The sequence below is a fragment of the Ursus americanus genome, chromosome 25, assembly GCF_024610735.1.
Source record: "Ursus americanus isolate L20-20 chromosome 25, mUrsAme1.1.p, whole genome shotgun sequence".
NCBI lineage: Eukaryota > Metazoa > Chordata > Mammalia > Carnivora > Ursidae > Ursus > Ursus americanus.
In genome coordinates, this window is record NC_142151.1 from 13,256,885 (window position 1) to 13,279,129 (window position 22,245).

Genomic DNA, 22,245 nt, shown 5'->3' on the forward strand with positions numbered 1-22,245 from the left:
ACATAATATAATAAAAAATCATTTAAAAAAAAAAAGGTTGTGTAGGTAATTTTGTTGACCCTTCATAAAGACAGTATTTTAATATAATCATTGAGACAGAATTTACGCTTTAACAAGTCCTATGTGTCCTTGTTTGCTATTATTTAAATGTAAATGGCCATTTCCCATGAAGAAAAGATGACAAATAAATATTACTAAAGACATGATAAATTGCGTAATGTACAATGAGATTCAAACTCAAAATGGAACCTCCCCCTCACCTTGGGGTGCCTGGCTGGCTCATTCGGTACAGCGTGCAACTCTTGATCTCAGGACTGTGAGTTCGAGTCCTACACTGGGTATAGAGATTACTTAAAAATAAAATATTTAAAAAAATTGGACCCGCCCCCTCCTTAATGTTTGGGTGAGTGTAATACTAGATGCATTAACTCTATAGGGACACATTCCTGCTGACAGTGATACAATGTGGTGGACAGAATATTGAATCCGCAGGCTAGAGCTCTTGGTTTCAGTTTTGACTCTTGCTAATCAACATCATAATTTGGGGACAGATAACTTCGATTCTCAGCCTGATTGTGGCTATAGAGGTATTCTAAAAGTTACCTTTAAGATTAACCAAAAATAAGAGACGCCTGGGTGGCTCAGTCCGTTAATCGTCTGCCTTCAGTTCAGGTCACGATCCCAGATCCAGCCCCACATCTGGCTCCCTGCTCAGCGGGGAGCCTGCTTCTCCCTCTGCCTGCTGCTCCCTCTGCTTGTGTTCTCTCTCTCTTTCTCTCTGACAAATAAATAAAATCTTAAAAAGTAAGACAAATAATACAAAAAATAAAATTCACCAAAAATATAAGAGCACAAGCAAAAACAAACTCTGCCCGCTCACCCTGTCTACAGGCTGGGTAAGACACACTACCTCACTTCAAAGGAGAGAAAGCAACAAAACCAAAATGCTTATCCTCAGCACATGGTCTTACTTAAAATAAAAGTATACACTTCAATGCTGTATACCTGGATTGTATCCCATTCTCCTAAGAAAGGCATGTAAGAGGGGTCTTGACTGGGTTTTCTCTTCATGATACAGAAGTGTCGCATGCACAGCCGATCACATTACCGTCCATTGCTGAAAGGAATGAACTGTAACGAACAGGCTTTAAAGTTCACACATGATCATTTATCGTGTGTCTACTATGTGTCAGGCCCGCTATTAAGAATGGAGGACCCGGAATAACATTGCTCTCTAACATATCAGTCCAGTGGTGGAATATATAAACTGATAATTTACATGTGAGTATCTCGCTGATGGTATAAATCAACAGCCATGCCAGAAATCTGGGAGGAATAATGCTCTCCTGGGAGACTCTGGGAAGACTGTGGTGGAGGCGATGTTTGAGCTGGGTCTTGCGAGATGAGTGGAAATTTGCCAGGTGAAGAAAGAGAAGGGTATTTATGAACAGAGAGACTAGCATGGCTCCTGAAAGTGCCTAGCACGTTCGAGAAAGAGCGAGAGAGATGTGTACTGAAGCCCAGGTTTTGTGGGAGGGAAGGTACATGGACAGTTTGGGGCTAGAGCATGGGGAGCCTTGTTATGCCACCCTCAGTGGGGAATCACCCCTGTAGGCAACAGGGGGGCCACAGAGGTGTAGCACGTGGTGTGTGTGTGTGTTGTGCTTTTATCTTACTTTTATTTTTAAAAATATTCTATTTATTTGGTTTTGTATTTATAGCACATTAGCACCAGCAAGTGAGGGGGGAAGGGGCAGAGGGAGAAGAAAAGAGAATCTTAAGCAGGCTCCACACCCAGCGCGAAGCCTGAGGGAGGGCTGGATCTCACGACCCTGAGATCATGACCTCAGCCGAAATCGAGAGCTGGATGCTTAACAGACTGAGCCACCCAGGTGCTCCAAGATGTTATTTTTAAGTAATCTCTACACCCAGTGTTGGGCTTGAACTTGAAACCTTGAGATCAAGAGTCACCTGCTCCACTGACTCAGCTGGCCAGGCACCTCACGTGACTTTGAAGGTGCTCAGTACAAGGGAGACTGGCTGGCTGGCAGTCCTGTTAACTGTGGTGCATGAACACAGAACAGGATGGGCTCTCTACCCCAGTGTGCTCCTGTCTAAAGAATCACCATTGAAGCTGACACAGGTGGTCGGTGACCAAACAAGAAGATAGGATGTCAGCGGCTGAGAACGTGCATGGAGCCTACCCCAGAATGAGACCACTGATCTTAATTGCCAGGCTTTGAGCTCAAGGGAAAACATCACTTAAAAGCTCTTTAAGGGGCACCTGGGTGGCTCAGTTGGTTAAGCATCCAACCCTTGGTTTCAGCTCAGGTCATGATCTCACAGGTTGTAGGACCAAGCCCGTCTTCCCCCACGTGGGGCTTGGAATTCTCTGCCTCTGCCCCTCCCCCTACTCGTGTGGGTACTCTCTCTCAAAATAAATAAATAAATCTTTTTTTTTTTTTAATTTCTTTAGGGGCGCCTGGGTGGCTCAGTCGTTAAGCGTCTGCCTTCGGCTCAGGGCATGATCCCAGAGTCCTGGGATCGAGCCCCGCTTCGGGCTCCCTGTTCTGCTGGGATCCTGCCTCTTCCTCTCCCACTCCCTCTGCTTGTGTTCCCTCTCTCGCTGGCTGTCTCTCTCTCTGTCAAATAAGTAAATAAAATCTTTTTTAAAAAAATCTCTTTAAATAGTTCTGAACGGTTCAGTTCAACACCATTCAAAAGCTGTTCTCTAGAATATGTCTCATCTATTGCAAACCTCTTCTTTGGTTACACTGCGTATGATTTCCAGTTATAAGAATGCGTAGAGTGGGAATTCTGGAGCCAGATTACCTGGGCAGGTGACCCTAGGCAAGACATTTCAACGTCTTGTTCTACAGTTTCTTCTCTTGCAAAAGAAGAAGTTCTTCATGAGGCTGTTATAGGAATGAGTTCGTAAATGAGTTCATAAATGTAAAAGTGTGCCTGCCACATCCTCGAGTACCTTGTAAGTATTTGCTATCATTATTAATAAGTAATAGAATACTCAACTAAAAATGGTACAAATGTTAGAGACTTATCACGGAACCAGATTTAAAGTGGGCAGTTTCAGAGCTGGTGCTGTTGCTTGATAACCAAGTTATCAAGGACCAGACTCTTCCCATATCCCACTTTGCCACACTCAGCTTGTTAGTGATTTCTCCCCCTCGTGGTGGCAGAAAGGCTGCAGTTGCTCCAAGTATCGAGCCCTTACACGACCAGTATTCCAAGCAGGAAAGAAGGAGTTGGAGGGAAAGGGGACCTTCTTCTTTGTGCAGCCCTCACTTATCAAGGAGGAGACTTTTTCCTGAAGCCCCCAGTAGGTTTCCTTTCAGCTAGAACTAGGCCACAGGCCCTTCCCTAACTTCAAGAGGGGCTGGGGAAAACTCTGACACTTCTAACCTACAACAAACGAGGCAAAAGTGGAATTGGGGCTGGCCGTTGCATGGATAACCTATAGTGCCTACCACAGTCTGAGAAGCAGTTTCAAGGATGCCTCACTCAGGCCAGGGGTAATTGAGAAACAAGAACGTAGGAGTATTTATTCAGAGTGAGTCAGCCACAGGCTTCACCCTTCAGAGGTCATCAACTTTTTTAAGAATAGCTTTTTAACCCAGGTAAGTGTCCTGTTGGTAAAGTATGGAGAGGATATTTTTGAGCAGGGGGTCCTTCCTAATATTCTTGCTTCTTCTAGGCTGTCACCTCCTCTTCCCACAAACCAAAGGAGGGGGCTCATAATTCAGTTCGCTTTGTCTAAAAGGTTGGCCAGCCTAGTCACTGTTAAAGTTATTTACAAGAAAGCATAGGCAGCCTTCCCCTCCTTTACTGACCTTGCAGCACGGGGTAACAAGCAGGGAGAGCTGTGTGACAGGAGCTACTCTTTCCTTCCTGGAAGCATGTCTGAAATCCAGCTCCTGCAATGCACATCCCCACACTCACTGCCAGAGTCAGGGCCCAAAGCATCCCTCATCTGGGCTCCTGCTCAAGTGTCTCCTTCACCAGAAAGAATGCACTGCAGGAAGGTGGACAGAGAGCTACGAAAGAACCAGAAGAAAACTCTTCTAAACACCCACAGAAAGCCTGATTCCCACTAACCAATTCTGTAAACAAAGAGAGGAGAAATTTTAAAATTCCAAGGCACTTAGTTACTAATCTGATTCTGGCCTACATGTGGATATTCAATAAATACTTGTTAAATTAAATTGATTCAAGGTTTTATTTATTCAGCCTACTTAAAGCTTATGTAAACCCCTTGGAGATTTGTGTCAAGCTGTTAGGTTGGAAAATATATGAAAAGTAGAATTTTCACTAGACCAGCTTTCCTCTTAATGAGCTTTATGAGCTTAGTGTAAATTGGTGTGTGTGTGTGTGTGTGTGTGTGTGTGTGTGTGTGTGTCCAGGAGAGGGGAGCAGAAGGAGGAGGTAAGGAGAAAACAGGAGAAAAGCCTGTTTCTGTCATTTCCTACTGTTTGTCTTCATCGCTATACTTACCAACCAGCTACTGCCCTCTAGTGCTCACTGGGTAAAGTTCCCTCCTGAATTCCGTTTGTATCTAAAAACCCTGGACTCCAGGAAGGGACTGTCTCTTGTTTTGCAGATGAGCTAACTAAAGTCCAGAGACTGAGGTGCCAAACTGACCCAGGCAGTTTCCTGGATTCTCAGGCACCTCACTGCAACTCATCTGGCAAACCCGTTTTATTAAAAGCCATTCCTCAGACATTTCAATAACTAATCAATAAAAATTACAGCATACTTATTGTACACCAGAAAATAATATAACACTGTGTGTTAACTCTACTAGAATTAAAAAATTAATAAATGTTTAAAATGCACATAAAAATTACGGCATAGTAATCATTTAACAATAATGTTAAGTGTTATGTTATTTCCAAGGTTATTCCAAATAAAGCCAAAATTGACTGTTGGCTAAATTTAGGTAAGGATGTATAAATATCACGGTTATGTTTTAAACTTGGTGAAGTTTAGAAAATTCCTGTATTACTTTTGGGGGGGGGGGCGCGCAGGATCATGAACTAGAATGGACCCGAAGTAGATTTGGCTATTTATCAGAATTGACTTATCACTGTCTCCGTGTAGGCTAATCTTTTGCTAAAATTCTCCCAAAGGAACCTCTTTGCGCACTGATGGGAAGGGGGGGGGGCGTCATTTTAACTTAGAGCACATATTTTCATCATTTAATCATTTTGCTGGTGGGAATAAATTGAAAGTTATCCAGCTGGATGTGTCACTTACAAGAACATTACTGAGTAACAAAAGATTTATTCAAATATTTAATTGGAAGGAAATACATCTGGAATAACTTTTATTGGAATTCATATAAAAAGGAAAGTAAATCCATTAGAATTAATGTCATAAACAGTTGACTTTATCTGGAACCAGAAATGTTAATGAACTGGAGCCTAAAAGTCCTAACCACTTTTCCTTGCAAAAAGCCAGTCATTTTTGAATTTATATGCCAATTATACTTTATTACTTCAGGTAGAGCTTTGTTTTCAGCAAATATTTTAGAGATAGATCACTCAAATTCCCTAATTTTTTCCTTTCTCCCCTTGTCTTCAAAAACCAAACAAAAAGAAGGTGGGAGGGGGCATCTGCATGTCTTCAAGGCGCTTCAGAAATCCTGCTAAGATCCGAGAGTCAGCAGGAAGTCACTACATTTGGGCTACTAGTAACTACGTGAATTAAGAGACATCTAGTTTCCACCTTAGATGTCAACATAGATCCCATTGATCAAGTAATCCAGCCTCGAATAACGTCTCCTGCGGAGGGAATCTGAGAAAATTCTACCCAAGAGGACAAGGCCTATGGCTAGGAACAGAACCCCAAAGAGCAGGGTTCCGATGAGGAGCCATTTTTCAAGTGGAAGGCCGTGTCGACTTTCTGGAACACTGTTCAGGGAGGAACCACCAGCTCTGGCCTTCCCATTTTCCTGGGAGGCAGTTTTATTTGGAGAAGAATCCACATTTGATGAAAGCGGCATAGCAGTGGACGAATCCACCGCTGACGAAGAAAGTGTAGCAGGGTTACTATAGGCATCCTCTGTGTTTGAAGTGAGGTTGGAAATTTCTCGAAAGGGCACCATCTCTGCGGGGGTTTTCCAGTCCATGGGTGCCTCAGAGACGGTGTTTGAAACGGCTGCTGTAGTGGTGCTTGCTTTGGGTATAACCACAGCACGGGTCAAAATGGTAGACAGGAGGGTTGTGGGGAGCTGAGACTTGCCCGGGGCGAGGGCTGGAGCTGAGGTGGCCATCTCTGGTTCAAAAGTCACAGAAGGTATCATTGGAGCATTGGCGGTGGGGGGCAATGCAGGCTTTGGAGGGGCAGAGGTGATATGCAGAGAGGCTACGGTCACTGTGGTGGGGAGTGTTGTCCCGTGTTCAGGTAGCAGGGGAGCTATTTTTTGTTCTGAGGAAAACTGTGAACTCTGAGAATGGCCTTTCTCTTTATAAACAGGGAACGGTGTACTCGCTTGACCTATCTCGAATAGTCTCTCCAAGTGATCTGGGGACCCAGCCTTCTGAGAAAATGCATCTCTCCAGAAGCTATCAGTGGGCTTTGAGTGCCCTGTCACGGGAGGCGGGGTGGGAGAGATTCCCTGTGAAGACTGGCCACGGATGAGAGACTCTTCTTGGGTTAACTCTAGGCTTGGCGAGTTAGTTCTGGCCGAAGTTGGAAAACCTGAAAAATGTAAAGACAAGTAAAAGGAGACTTAAATATTTCCATGCTAAGGCAGGTTATAAAAAGACAAACATATCAGCTTGTTCAGTAAATCCCCAAACTGTTGAAACTTGACATTTCATAGAAACTTGCGCAAAATGGAAAAATACAAATTGCTAAATCAGAATCTGATGACACTGCTTCTCTACCAGATGCTGTGGTTTATTTCTAGAGTGATGGGACAGAGGAGAAATGTGTGGAGGAGGACCAGGCAAATTAAAGAAGGGGTGGGAGGAGCAGCACAGGGGAGCTAAGAGGAGCTCAGGAGGTTTAGGAACATGGGGACGCATAGGGGGCCGAGGCCAGGGAAGAGAGCTGGGCCAGGGTGACACGGCAGGAACCGGCGGAGAGACGGCTCCCCGGGAAACCCGCAACCACCAAGGGCAGACTGCACAGCAAGGGCAGCCCACAGGCACGAACGGTAATAGAGGCCTCGGGGCAATGAGGAGCCGGGGCAGAACCCCGCCGTTGGCTGCCACAGGCAGGAGGAGGATGGGTCGGGAGGGAAGGTCTGGTCTCCTCCCAGGGCACAGAGGCCAAGGCAGCAGCAGAATTTCCAATCAAAAAAGAAAAAAAAGGTTTCGGCACCACACTCAGGGGAGGAAGGCAATCTGGGAGATTTAATTTGGACTCTCAAAGATGAACATTTCAGAGCCAACGTTTTCGAGTCTGAGGACAATGGAACCAATGTTTGAGATTAGGATGGCCACCATGCTGACATAAAGAGCAGAAAGTCACGCAGTTCTGAGGGCTGTTGTGGGGAACCAGCCTCAGATCCTCCTCAGGGTAAGAGAACGTTGAGAATTGTGCTCTTCGCCTCACACGCCATTCATCACAGCTCAACCTGGAAAGGCTGTTTGGGGCCGTCAGGGGCAGGGAATGATCATTCGACTGACTCTGCATCACTCTGCTACTTGGCTACTCATTCCACTTAGATTTGAACTGCAGCAAACACAAGGAAGGAAGAAAAGGAATTTCTTAGCATTCCTTGGTTCATTCCTCCCTGTTCTCTTTCCCCTTTTCTTCAGCTCCTCTCGATGCCAGTTTCTCAACTAGACCCCACTCTCCTCTCTGCTAACAGAGCCAGAGACAACCTCGGATTTGTAGTATCTTTCACTGCTCTGTAAGCTTCACACTTCAAAGAGGTCCTTTCGAACTGTCACTTACAGGGGCGCCTGGATGGCTCAGTCGGTGAAGCAGCTGACTTTTGACTTTGGCTCAGGTCATGATCTCAGGGTCATGAGACAGACCCGCACGCTGGGCTCAGTGTGAAGTCCGCTTGAGATTCTCTCTTTCCCTCTCCCTCTGCCTCTCCCCCTGCTTGCCCACATGAGTGTAAATAAATACACTTTTTTTTTTTTTAAGAACTGTCACTTATTATCTGGGACAGGGGTCAGCAAATTATGACCCGAGGGCCAAATCTGGCTTGCCACTTCTCTTTCTATGGCCTCTGAGCTAAGATCTACATTTTTAAATGGCTGACAAAAATCAAAAAGGATAATATTTTGTGACACGTGACGATTACATAAAATTCAAATTTCAGTGTCTGCAAATAAAGTTTTATTGGCATGTAACCGTGCTCATTTGTTTATACATTGGCTGTGGGTACTTCATACTACAAGGACAGAGGCGAATACACACTGGCCTGGAAAGCCTAAAATACTTACCATTTTGCCCTCAACAGAAAAAGTTCGCAGACACCTGCTCTAGGATATAGTGCTTTACTCCAAAATAGAATTGTCTCTCCTCCGACAATGTTGAAGAAAAGAGTTTCTGCTGCAGGTTATACCACATTGACACATATAACATCACCATGAAATAAACAGCATCTGTATTTTTAGGTAGTATCCGATATTTTTTAAAGAACAGGACTCAACATATTAATTTTTTGATTTTTTTAAAGACCTTATTTATTTATTTGAGAGAAAGAGATAGCATGAGCGGAGGGAGGGGCAGAGAGAGAGGGAGAAGGAGCAGGGGTTCATCCCAGGACGGGACCGTGAGATCGTGACCTGAGCCAAAGGCAGCTGCTTAACTGACTGAGCCACCCAGGCGCCCCAATATTTTTCATTTTAAAGTTAAAAAAAAAGACTAGTTAAGTAAATGCTCTGTGATGTGTATGAACTCAGAACTTAAATAAAGCCATTGACAAAGAATCACCCAAACAGCTGCTTTCTTTCTCAAGAATGCAAGCTCATAAAGAAAGCAAGGCTAGGGCTAGTCCCATTTCTTGATAAGATCCATCTATTGGCAAAGATCCTAGAACCACACAGGGATCTTCAACGCCTGCTCCGTTCACCTCACCCACTGATGTTTGCCATTGGGGTGTGGTGCTTTTTCTCGCTCATGCAGAGACGAGCCAGAGGGGACTGCGAAACAGCCCTGTGCCCTCAATCCCTCTTTTGAGTTTCATTCTCAAGGGACTTCACAAAATAAAAAACTTAGGGGCTGACTATTCCTTGGAAACCAGCTGAGCAAATAGACTCCCAATTTATTCTATCTCTGAATTCCCCTATTCTAGTCCTTGGTAGACACGACAGACCACGAAGCTGAAAAAAATATTCAATAATGCCAAGTTGCAATGGTTTTATAGAATGAATAGAATACACTGTCATCTTTCAAACTTTTGGTCTGTAAATATTAGCCAATGAGTTATAGGAAATGGAGTTCATCTGGAAACAAACCACCAAACAGATATCTATTTAATTTCACTCTAAACAGGAAGCAGATAATTTATTTTTATGGGGAATCTTAATCCATCAACATGGGCAGATTCATAAATAGAGTTACAAACATAATTTGTAAACATCCTGTAGTTATAAAGTCAGTGGGACTCTACGTCCAGGGTCGGTACCACTTTGCTCTGAGTTATCAATCAATCTGCTCTGGGCTGAGGGCGCCCCCTGGTGGCTACCACAGGCATTGTTTGATTCTAATTCCACTTTTTTACCTTCATACCCTCCTTGTAAAGGTTTACACACATGCCAAGTTCCGTTTTCTCCCGTTTCCGCTGGAGAGTATCTTTACCACATGCTCCCTCTTTTACACATGCATTATAAAAGCAATAATATTACAAAGTATTATGAAAATTATAAAACAAATTCAACTATAATTTTTATCATTATGTCCCAACAACTATTCATGTAATTGAAAAACAATTGGGTGTTTCTCACCTGAAATTTTGTTTATTTATATACCTCATTTTTATTTTATTTTATTTGTTTATTTGACAAAGAGAGAGAGCACAAGCATGGGGAAGAGCAGAGGGAGAGGGAGAAGCAGACTCCGCACTAAGCAGGCAGCCCGACATGGTGCTTGATCCCAGGATGCTGGGATCATGACCTGAGCTGAAGGCAGATGCTTAACCGACTGAACCACCCAGGCAACCGCCCCCCCCAACTTATTTTTTTGAATATCTGCATCATGTTCTTTCAAGTGGACCCATCATATTTCACACCCAACCATTCTCTGGCAATTGGACATTTATGCTGCTTCTAGTTTTTCACTCTTTAAACTAATTATACAATAAACAGCTTCAAACCAATAGCTTTTTCTTGTTTTGGTGTTGTGTCTTTAGATTTTATGGAAGTAGAATTACTGGAATAAATTAGCTATAATTTCTTTAACATTGTGCTGTAATGACAAAAAAGAAGACAGACATAGGGAAGCACACGGATAGTGGAAGAAGGGACAGAATGAAGAGGTAGTGAGAAGGGATAACAGAGGCAGAACGTTAGGGTCCAGCTTCCATATGACAGGAGTTCCAGAAGGAGAAGAACAAACGTTCCAATCAGTGTCTTGAGCCCTGACCTCTTTGGAAACTAAGACTGGGGTATCCATCTCCTGCTAGATACCACCCCTGGCTGTCTAATGCAATGTTCCAGGTGATCAAAGAGGAACAGCAAGAACTATCAACACCACCCCGTGGGCCCCAATGTTCTCAGCCAAGATGATATATATATAGGCATGAAGTGAGGGAGCCACGCAAATCAGGGGCAGCCACTCTGGCCCCTGAAGCCCCACAAGGGCAGGCAAGACACTGTCCACGTACAGTAAGGTCTCGAGTGTTTTGAAAAGCCGCATCTGTACTATGCCTAGTGTTTTTAAAAATCATGATTTTACACTGTGCATGTACATTATTTTACATTATTGTACATACAACTTACCACTTTAACTCTGTGTAAGCATACGGTTCAGCGGCATTGAGTATATATTCACTTTGCTCTGCAACCATCACCCTCATCCATCTCCAGAACATTCTTCAACTTGCAAAACTGAAACTTTGCACTTTGGGCAAGTTTTCTTATACTTGGGTTTATATCACTACTTTGGAAGAATTTACACAAGTAATTTGTGCTTTATGTTCCTGCTTAAAGGAATGTTTGATACATCTGGTTCATTAACCAAAACTGAGACAGTCTCACCCAGGGGACATAGCAGAGTCTGTGCCCAAGTACTGTGGGTAGTTCGTTCCCCAGGTACCTCACACATAATACAGTTAAGAGAGAACCCTTGAGGGGTGCCTGGGTGGCTCAGTCAGTTAGGCGACTGACTCTTGATTTCAGCTCAGGTGAAGATCTCAGGGTCCTGGGATCGAGCCCTGTGTTGGGTTCCACGTTCAGCATGGAGTCGGCTTGTCTCTCTCCCTCTGCTCCTCCTCTCTCTCTTTCTCTCAAATAAATAAATAAAATTTTTAAAAAAAAGAGAGAGAGAGAACCCTTGATTGCACTCCTCTCCCAACCCTAAAACCAGTCTCCTCAAACCTTCCCCCGCTCAGTACATGGAGCCAACATCCATGTAGACACTCAAGCCAAAGATTAGAACTCAACCCTGATGCTTCTGCCTTCCCTGTCGTCACCCCCCACCCCACCCCTTCGGCAAGTCCTGTCAGCTCTACCTCTGAAACGGCCATATATTTACTTCTACCTCCTCTGTCACCTCCCTAGTCCACAAGGCCACGGTCTTTCACTTGGGTGTTGCCCCCACCTCCTACCCGGTCTTCCCACTTCCCCTCTTGCTGCTGCATCGTTGTCCAGCCCCAGTAGAGCAGGCCCAGTGGGCTTTGAGAAATCACCTTGAAAACACCGTGTTGCAAGCCTGCTCAAAATCTCCCAACGGCTTCCCGTTACGCACCTAAAATAAGAACTTCCTACCCTGGCTTCCGAAGCTTCACGTGATGGCCCCACTTGTCAAACTTTTGCATAGCACTCTTTATATGGTTCACTATGAGTCAGCCAGCAGGGACTGAAGTGTTTGTTCTTCAAATACTCCAGAACTATTCTGCCTCAGGATACTGGAAAGGGGCTATTTCCTCTGCCTGAAGTTCTTCCCAGCTCTCACATCTGACTTCTTACTGTTCAGATCTCAGCCGAGGGGTTACTGCTTCACAGAGGCTTCCTCTGATCGCCTCATCAAGACTGGCCACTCAGGGATCATCTATTATATTGGCTTTGCTCATCTGAATAGCACTTGTGACTGTATTTTTCTTGACTACTTTTTTTTTTTTTTAAGATTTTATTTATTTATTCGACAGTGTTAGAGACAGCCAGCGAGAGAGGGAACACAAGCAGGGGGAGTGGGAGAGGAAGAAGCAGGCTCCTAGCGGAGGAGCCTGATGTGGGGCTCGATCCCAGAACGCCGGGATCACGCCCTGAGCTGAAGGCAGACGCTTAACCGCTGTGCCACCCAGGCGCCCCTTGACTACTTATTAATGACGGTGATTGTTTCTCTCCTAAAACATAAGTTCCAGAGGTGAGGACCTTGTGTTTCATGTTTAGTGTTATATTTTTGTGTCCTTAGGGTGGAAAAAATGTTTGGCACCTAGGAGATGCTAAATAACATTTGTTGTTTATTGAGTAAATGAACAAACAGAATATTATTAATCGTCAAGGCTGTAATGACAAAAACTTTCTGAAACTGAAATAAAAGGAAACTTGATACCAAAAGCATTTCATTCTGAACACCTATCAAGCCAAAATCTCACCAAGACATAGCCGAATAATTATACTGTTTTTCAGTTGTTTATTTTCTGTATTCTGAACAAACACGCTTAGTATGGAGACTATATTTCCAATGCCTTGCACAGAACTTGGCACGTGGTAGACAACGCAGTAAATACTTCCTGAATGAACATCCCTCCAGATCTGGACATAAAATCCAGTGTGTTTGATTGCAGCTAATGTTATTATAAAATCATTGGAACCTAAAGACAAACATACTGGAATTTTATACTCACATAGGTCTTAATTAACCCTTTGGAAACCGTCTCCCTGGGCCCTGGAGACCTTATTCCAGTGTTGTTTACATTGTTCTCAAGAGGTGTTTCCAAATGTTGTTATGAAAGGTCTGTGTGCCTTTAATCTCAGGAAGGCAAAAACAAAAGCTGCACAGCCCAAAATGCTATCATTCAGAGATCTTTGATTGGAAAAAAGAGGTTTGATTTAATGCCCTGAACTTGACCTCATGCGAGTTTTCCAGGGCGCCTCTACAGTTGTGGCCACTGTTGGCGGTTCTCCTTAAACTCTTTTGTAGAAAATCTTTCACACGAACCACATCCTTAAATAATTCTAATCACCAAAGAAAAAGAAGAGTGTTTTTCTTACCTCTAATTATCCTGTAAGTCATAAGTCCCTTTGCTGCTTTCAGTGGACAAGCTTCCTCGCTGGGACAAAAAAAAAGGTAGCAGTTGGGCTGTCTAGCTGTTTTTCGAGCGTCGAAGATCATCAAGTTACATGCTTTGTCTCCTGCAATGAAAGGCCTCGTAAGCATTATATTGAAATAGGATATTTTAAAGAGTAGGCCATGATTTATTCTGCCGCCCAACACAAACACCTTCGTTCCCGTTGTTCCCTTGCCGGCTGATTGCTGATTCATTTCCTCTTCCTTCGTCACGTAAAGCGATTTGTAAAGGCCTTGGGTTTACTGAATTAAGGTAATTCTGGCCAAACCAACTTTAAATAATACACTTAATTCTTTTTTAAAAAATAGTACATTTAATTCTTTACATAAGCCTTCCATTTGCTAAAATATCCAACAAAACATACTCAGAAATATTGACTTCGCCGTTTTTTCTGAAAGATTTCGTGAGAGAGAGAGAGAGAAAGCACAAGCAAGGGAAGCAGCAGGCAGAGGGAGAAGCAGGCTCCCCGCTGAGCAGGGAGCCTGGTGTGGGACTCGAATCCAGGACCCTGGGATCGCGACCTGAGGCAAAGGCAGACGCTTAACCGACTGAGCCACCCAAGCATCCCTGACTTTGCAATTTTTACACACCCCACAACTGAGCTGGGACTTAAGAAGTGGATCTAACCTAATGGTTTTATGTATCTCTTATATCCCGAAGGCAGACACCTATCTCAGACACCTATGAAGCCATGAGTCTGGCTTTCTTGGGTAGAATCACTAAATTCAGCATCATTCTACCATGCCTCCTTCCACAGAGGATCTATTTTTTACTATTTTTTACTTTTATCAGTACCGTCCTTCTTTTGATTTTGTTTTCTTCACATTTCTACTCTTCCTTATCATTTCTGTTTTTCCATTTTCCTTCCTTTCTGGCTCTTCACTCTTAGCTTTTATTTCTGGCTTCTTTTTCTCTTCCTCTTCTGCCCAATAGAAGTCATTCTTTCTATTCATCATGGTCTAGAGTTGGCTTTGGCCTCAATCTAGTACAGTCTCACTTCTTGGCCTATGACCCTTGAGGGATCAGTATACCCCCGTCAGGATGAAGGTTAAGAGACATATAGGCTAATTATTAAAAATGCATGCTCTTTCTCACCACACACACACACACACACACACACACACACACACACACATAACCATGTGTTAAATAACCTTGTTCTGGTAATCATTTCACAATACATACATGCATCAAATCACCACACTGTATAACTTATGTGTACACGATGTTAAGTACCCAATATATCTCAGTAAAGCTGGGGGAAGAAACCCTGCATAATTGACCATCAGCACCACGTCTTCAAATCAGGCAATGATTAAGATCAATCTTGACTCCCACGTTTGGAAATAAGACTCAGTGAGTTTCTGTGCGGGTCTTATCATGTCAGGTCTCCACTACCCAGGCAACAAGAAAGGTACTTCAGCTTTTCCTTTCTCAGCAATGGGATAATTCTGCAATACCATTTTGGGGGGTACACATAGGTAAAGGGGATGGCCCATAAGCTCCCCAAGTTGTAGGCAAACCGTTGTGTCCTTTGTACTTCTGGGCATTTTTCTACAGTCTGTGGCTACAAGCAAATTATCAAAGTGCTTTTTTGAACACGAAGCAGTTAAAGACCATCGCTCAATAAAGGAGGGAAAAGTCTGAGATCCATCAAATGAGACCCACAATTACCTCTGCTTACAGTAAAGCATAACAGTAATTTTGCTTGTTCAATAAAGCAGCAAACCCCCATTTCTTACTAAACACCCATTGTGGAACTGAAAAGCAATGCCAGGTTTCCCGTGTTGCCAGCAGACACCCACACGGCATTCAGTCCTGTTCGCAGAGGATTTTCTATTTCACCTAAATGTTGATAACATTTAAAGAAAAACTGGCAATTTAAATTATATCTCTGTTATTTCCGTAAACCAGTCTATAAAGAATGTCCAAAAGCACACTGCCGAGTTTGAGAAGACCACTGAAGGGTTTTTTTGTCCTCCTGACATCAACTACATGGTATTGTTTCCACACTAATTGTCCAATTCTCTGATTCTCGGACACCAATGGAGTGTCTTACAACTCAATTCAGTTCTTACACTAACTACCTGGAGTTAGCAGCAGACTCCATAGGTTCAAGCGCTCAGTCCCATAAGACTCTCCTCACTTAGGTGCCAGTCAAAAGATGCTCCTGGGCGGCTCAGTTGGTTAAGCGTCTGACTTAGGCTCAGGTCATGGTTCCCAGGTCCTAGGATTGAGCCCTGTGTGGGCTCCCTACTCAGAGGGAGTCTGTTTCTCCCTCTCCCTCTGTCCCTCCCCTGGCTTGTGCTCGCTCTCGCTCTCTCTCTCAAATAATAATAATAGTAATAACAACAACAAAAGTATCAGGTCCTAGGTTACTCACCCTCTGCCCAGTGCGGCTATAAATTCAGGTTCCCACAACCCCCCACCTCAGGTTTGATAATTTGTTAGAACCGCTCACAGAACTCAGGAAAAAGCTCTACTGACTGTTACAGTTTATTGTAAAAGACAGAAGTGAATAGCCAGAAGAAGGGTACACAGGGCAAGGTCTGGAAGTGTCCTGAGTGTAGGAGCTTCTGTCCCAGGGGAGCTGGAGTGCACAACCCTCTCGGACACATGGATGTGTTCGCCAACTTGGAAGCTCCGTAAAACTACGGTTTCAGGATTTTTATGGAGATTTTATTGTGTGGGCATAATTGATTAAATCACTAGCCATTGGTGACTGAATTCATTCTCCAGCCCCTCTTTTTTACTTGGAGGTGGGGGTGGGGCTGAAAGTTCCAAACTTCCGATTAAGGCTTGGTCTCTCTGGTGACCAGTACCCATGCTGAAGCTATCTAGGGAGCCCCCAACAGTCATCCTATGCGCAAAACTCAGGTGTGGTTGAAAGGGGCTTATAATGAATAACAAAAGCAGTTCCTCTGCTCAGGAAGTTGCAAGGTTTTTAGGAGCTTTGTGCCAGGAACCAAGAACGAAGATCATATGCATCTACTTCTTACTAGACCACACCCATTATAGAAAGAAAAGAAACCAAAGATAGAAGAGAAAACACAGGATTTGGTTGGCTAATAAGTGAGGTAAGAACCATTAGTCCAGTGTTCACTAGCTCTTCTAGGCTCCTTGGTGGCAAGACCTCGTCCATCTTATTCATTGTTTTGTCTGCAGCACCTAGCAAGGCATTTGGTGATCAACAGATCTTGTGTGTGTGTGTGTGTGTGTGTGTGTGTGTGTGTGTGTGTGTGTGTGTGTTTGTGTGTGGTGGTTGTTGTTTATTTATTTTTCACTTAGGGGGTTAGAACAGGATCATAAACACCTGAAAAATGATCACTGTTTCACTGTTTCTTTTTCAAGTCATAGGTCTGAAACTTGAAATATGTAAAGGTATGGTTCAAACCTGTGGGCCTCAGTTTCCTTCTGTCACACGAATGGGTCAGACCAAACAACTTCCTATGTCCCTTAAGGATTTTTGTTTCTAAGATATTGGAAACATCTTCGATACCAATTAGAACATAACACCAGTGGTTCTCAGCCTTTTTTCTAACCAGACACCTGGGTGATACACACACACTCATCAGTAACTTCGCCTCAGCTTAGGGGCAGGACACACTTATGGAATATTCTCCCAGTGGTTCTGTTACCCACATTTCTACCCCATTGAAAATCACTAGTATAATCTATGCAGCCACATCAACCAGCTACTTGTGTCACAAAACACTTGGAATAAAGAGTTGCCAAGAGACTATTACTTACCTGTTATGTTTTTTGTTGAACAGCAAGAATTAATGCAGTCTTCCTGAGTTAATGTATGTATGGGTTCATTGCCTCTAATTCCCTTAGAAAGAGATGACTGGATGTCAATGACAACATCTTCTAGACTCTTGGTAGGGCAATTCTGACTGGTGGACAGCCTTAGTGTCAGGAAACAAATTATTACACAAGTATAGGTCAAGCTCCATTTGTCCCTAAAGAACATTTTAAATTTCAGTTTAGTCTTAGTCTTCAAAGGTCAAAGATAATCCTCCCTCTGGTCTGAGTTTGCTTCAGGAAGATTGTACAGGTCATGCAATTTCTCTCTAGAACAAAAATAGAACATCAGCAATGAGTTTTGTTTCTTTTAATAAATCTAGCAAAGAGACCGTTTCCTTCAAGTCAATGTAAACGATTTATGATTATAAAACAGAAATAAACAAGCATTTTTTATGTTTCCCTTTTAATAGATCAAGACAATCTTTCATTAAAAACTTGGTAAAGAGGGGGGCGCCTGGGTGGCGCAGTCATTAAGCGTCTGCCTTCGGCTCAGGGCGTGATCCCGGCGTTCCGGGATCGAGCCCCACATCAGGCTCTTCCACTAGGGGCCTGCTTCTTCCTCTCCCACTCCCCCTACTTGTGTTCCCTCTCTCCCTGGCTGTCTCTGTCTAATAAATAAATAAATAAATCTTAAAAAAAAAAAAAAAACTTGGTAAAGAGGGGTGCCTGGGTGGCTCAGTCGGTCGAGTGTCCAACTCTTTGATTTCAGCTCAGGTCATGATCTCAGGGTCGTGGAATCAAGCGCACATCAGGCTCCACGCTGGGCAGAGAGTCTGCTTGAGATTCTCTCCCCCTCCCTCTGCCCCCTGTGTGCACTCTCTCTCTAAAATAAATAAATAAATCTTAGGGAAAAAATTTGGTAAAGAACTAATTAGCACCAACACATATACTACCCCATCAATGCTTAAACGCTGACCAGTGTCTATGATGGAAGAGGTATAAATAGCAGGCCTGCCCCCAAGTTCTAGAATCCTTTTTCTTCTCGCTTCTCCTAACCAGGAGGAGAGAGGACACAAAATTTCTAGTCACTGATAAAGCAGTGTTAATAGGCTTGAGCATAGTTTCTTTCTCGGTAACAACAACTAGCATTTTAACGTCACCTACTAGGTGGTGGGCAATGTGCTATGAAATATACATGTATTATCCTAGTTAATCTTCACACCAGGTCTGCAAGAAAAACTATTATTTTCCTCATTTATGGATGAGGAAACTGGGGCTGCCTTTCTTGTTGCTGCCTCTCCTTGGGTATCAAACCAGAGACCGGTAACTCTAATAATTTAATTCTAACAGTTAGCTGGTCAGTAGAGGGAACTCATTAATTTCCAGAATACAAATTGTTCACTGAATGATAGTCTAGAGCAGAATTATTGCTTCTTTGGGGCACCTGGCTCGCTCAGTTGGTAGAGCATGTGACTCTTGATCTCAGGGTTGTGAGTTTGAGCCCCATGTTGGGTGTACAGATTACTTAACAATAAAATCTTTAAAAAAAAAAAACCTCCTAGAATATAACAGAGGAGAAAATCTTTGTGAATTTAGATTAAGCAGTGAGTTTTTAGATACAATACCTAAAGCACAATCCATTGAAGAAAAAAATTGATAGGTTGGATTTCATTAAAGTTAAACCATCTGCTCTGCCCACGACACTAAGAGAATAAAAAGATAAACCTCAGATTGGGAGAAATATTTGCAAAACATCTGATAAAGGACTAGTAGCTAAAATATACAAAAACTCAGAAAACAACCCAATTAAAAATGGACAAAGTATCTGAGCAGACACGTCACCAAAGGAGAAATACGGTTGACAAGCATGTGAAAAGGTGCTCAGTCATTAGGGAGCTGCAAATTAAAACAACAATGAGATACCACCATACACCTCTTAGAATGACTAAAATCCAGAACACTGACAATACCAAATCCTAAAAAAATCTACATACAAATGTTTATAGCAACTTTATACATCATTGCCAAAAACTGGAAACAACCAAGATGTTTCTTCAATAGGTGAATGGATAAATAAAATGTGGTATATCCACACAGAATAGTATTCAGTAGTAAAAAGAAATGAGCTATCAAGCCACAACAGGACATAGAGGAAACATGATTGCGTATTGCTAAGTGAAAGAAGCCAGTGTGAAATGTATGGCTCCTTGTCAACTATATGACATTCTGGAAAAGGCAAAACTACACCAAGAGTGAAAATATTAGTGGTTGCCAGGCAGAGGAAGGGAGGGATGAATAGCTGGAGCACACGGGATTTTTAGAGTAGTGAGGTCGTTCTATAGGATCCTGCAATGGTTGTTACATGACTTTACATTTGTCAAAACCCACAGAACGGCACAACGCAAAGAGCGATCCCTAATATTGGGGGCGCCTGGCTGGCTCAGTGGGTGAAGCATGCAACTCTTGGTCTCTGGGTTGTGAGTTTGAGCCCGACGTTGGGTGTAGAGATAACTTAAAAATATCTTAAAAAAAAAAAAGAAGAGTAATCTCTAATATAAAAAAAATAGATGTTAAAAAGCAAAAAAAAATATTACCCACATACAGTAACAGTACAAGTCCAATACCTTCCTTGCTATTGTGTCCAACTTTTATAAACAGTCAAATAAGTAACATTTACGTTTCTCACGCGCCAGTCTCTATGTAAGCACTGTACATGTGTCATGTCATTTAATCCTTATAAGAATCCTAAGGAGATAGATTCCCAATCCTTATGAGATAGATCCCATTATTAACCCCATTTTCAGGGGCGCCTGGGTGGCTCAGTTAGGTAGGCAGCTGCCTTCAGCTCAGGTCTTGATCCCAGGATCCTGGGATCAAGCCCCACATCCGGCTCTCTGCTTAGCGGGGAGCCTGCCTCTCCTTCTCCCTCCTCCCTGCCCCCTTCATTCTCCTTCTCCCTCCTCCCTGCCCCCTTCATGTTCGCTCTCAAATAAATTAAATCTTTAAAAAAAAAATTAGTCCTATTTTCAGTCAAAATAGAAACAATTGTGGGATATTTGTGCTTCTTTATTAACCTATTGAATAACAAGTGGTACATCTAATAACTGCCATAATCTTGAACATTTTATTTATTTTAGAGAGAGAGAGAGAGCCCAAGTGGAGGAAAGATCAGAGGGAAAGGGACAAGCAGACTCCACGCTGAGCACCGAGCCCCACTGGGCTTGATCTTACAACCCTGAGATCATGACCGAGCTAAAATCAAGAGTTTGAGGCCACCCAGGCGCCCCAATAACTGCCATAATTTGCAAGAATTGTTGAATGTACATGATACTTGAGATCTGTGTAGTAAGTAAAATCATATGAAAACACCTGTGATTCCTGCTGGTGACAAATTACAGCTGCCTCTAACTCTACTATGGCTTTTGACTCCGTGCCTCTTAGAGGACAAGCTCCATTTCAGTTAGAGGCTACTAAAATGATAAATGTTCGCACTGAAGTTCTCAGACTTTCTGAATACTCTCCATGGCTTCTCCAGGTTAAGACTCCTGGCACAAGCTATCTGTTTATGCTGTCACAATTCCCTAGGCTCTTTTCTAGCCCTCGAGAAAACCAAACAGGAACGAAAGAGGAAAACCAGGCCAATACTTTGCTTTGAACGGATTCTGACAATCTCTCCTGGAGTTCCTGCCAAGAAGCCGGAACTACGCGAGGGGATGGGGTAGGAGCTGTGGTTTCTGCAGGCAGCACCTTTCTAGCGCCGGGACTGCAAGAAGTCCTGAAGTTTACCTCGCTGAAGATGCTCAACAACCCTTAGGTAAAGTCATTCTTCTAATCATGAGTGCTTAAGCCTTAAAGGTCCACAGCCAAGTTGAATTCTATTGAAATTGAGGGGGAAAGGGATACAGGTGGGAGCGAGAGGAAGCACCTGAGCTTTAACGCCTGCTTCCTATCCTCCCTAAAACGCACTTGAACAGAACTGTCGAATACTGGAAATCATTTTCTTTCCCTTCCTTTGAGGAAATGCAAGTCGCTTACTGAGCGTTCTTCTGCCCCTCCTGATGACGACGCGGAGCCAGTGCCATTTATGACAGGTGCTGCTGCGGGAGACTGGAGATCCCCTTTGGGGGGCCGCAGCCCCACCAACACTCCCAGCCAGCCCTTCCTCGCCCCAGCCCGGGTCTTGGCGCTCCCGGAGAGGTAGAGGGGAGCGCCAGGAAAGGAGGGGTGCTCGCTCTCAGCGGTGGCGGCGCAGCCCGCGGTCCGCCTGGAGAGGAGGGCGGCGACGCCTTTACCTGGCAGCGACAGGGCCCGGGGGCCCCTGTGTCCTACCCGGGCGAGGCCAGCTCCGGCGCGCTCGCGGGCAAGGAGCGGCAGATCCGCGCGCGCGTCTTGGCCGGGGCCGCAGGGATGCTCTGCAGCTCCCGCCCGCCCGCGGCTTATGTGCTTAGCCAGTTCCTGCTTCCGTTGCTGCGGCCGAAAGTTGGCCGGAGGGGGAAGGGCACATTCCTGCCCTGCAACCCGGAGCTGCTTCCCCGCCACTTGGAGCGCGGTCCGCCCCGGGAGCCTCTCCGCGCGGTGGCTCCAGGCACCCTGCGATCGCGCTGAGCCCGGGACCGAGCCGGCTGCTGCCCCTCACCCCCCGCCCCGCAGCTGCCTCTGCGAGGGGCGTGGGCGCGACCCGCGGGGGTGTCCGCAGGTCTGCAGCCGCGCCCGCTAGTTCCGCAGGCCGCAGAACGCGCGATCACACCAGAGGAAAGTCAAACCGCACAAAATGTGCGCACTGCAGTCTGCCTCTCCGCGCTCTGTCCTGGTCTAGTTCCCCTTCCCAGAGCCACCTCTGAGCGCAGTTTCTCTACTTGGGAGTTCACAGGGCTTTCTATGGGGCGGGGGGGCTCGGTAATGGGAATTCTGTTTCGATCATTCCAGGCATGGGGGGTCCTCAATGAGAGTTGGCAGTTCTCGAGTTAAATGTCCTGCAAGTCAAGCCTCAGCGAAGGCATCCGGATTCCGCCCGAATTTACCGTTTATAGGTGTAGATAACAATGAAAATAATGTTGTCTGCT

General features: G+C 44.3%; 1 protein-coding gene across 2 annotated transcripts; it reads right to left on the minus strand.

The window, feature by feature from the left end:
* Positions 1–5,324: 5,324 nt before the first annotated feature.
* Positions 5,325–21,669, minus strand: MANSC1 (MANSC domain containing 1). 2 transcript variants are annotated; one of them, XM_045781471.2, is made up of 4 exons: positions 21,475–21,669; positions 17,186–17,508; positions 13,359–13,499; positions 5,325–6,717 (listed from the first exon to the last, which is right to left on the minus strand). In XM_045781471.2, exons 2-4 carry the CDS (start codon positions 17,406–17,408, stop codon positions 5,744–5,746), a joined length of 1,338 nt encoding a protein of 445 aa, XP_045637427.2. In that variant the 5' UTR covers positions 17,409–17,508; positions 21,475–21,669; the 3' UTR covers positions 5,325–5,743. The 2 variants fall into 2 exon arrangements, with proteins under 2 accessions (XP_045637427.2, XP_087711769.1); XM_087855643.1 differs by lacking the exon at positions 21,475–21,669 and adding an exon at positions 21,218–21,341.
* Between the last annotated feature and the right edge of the window lie 576 nt (positions 21,670–22,245).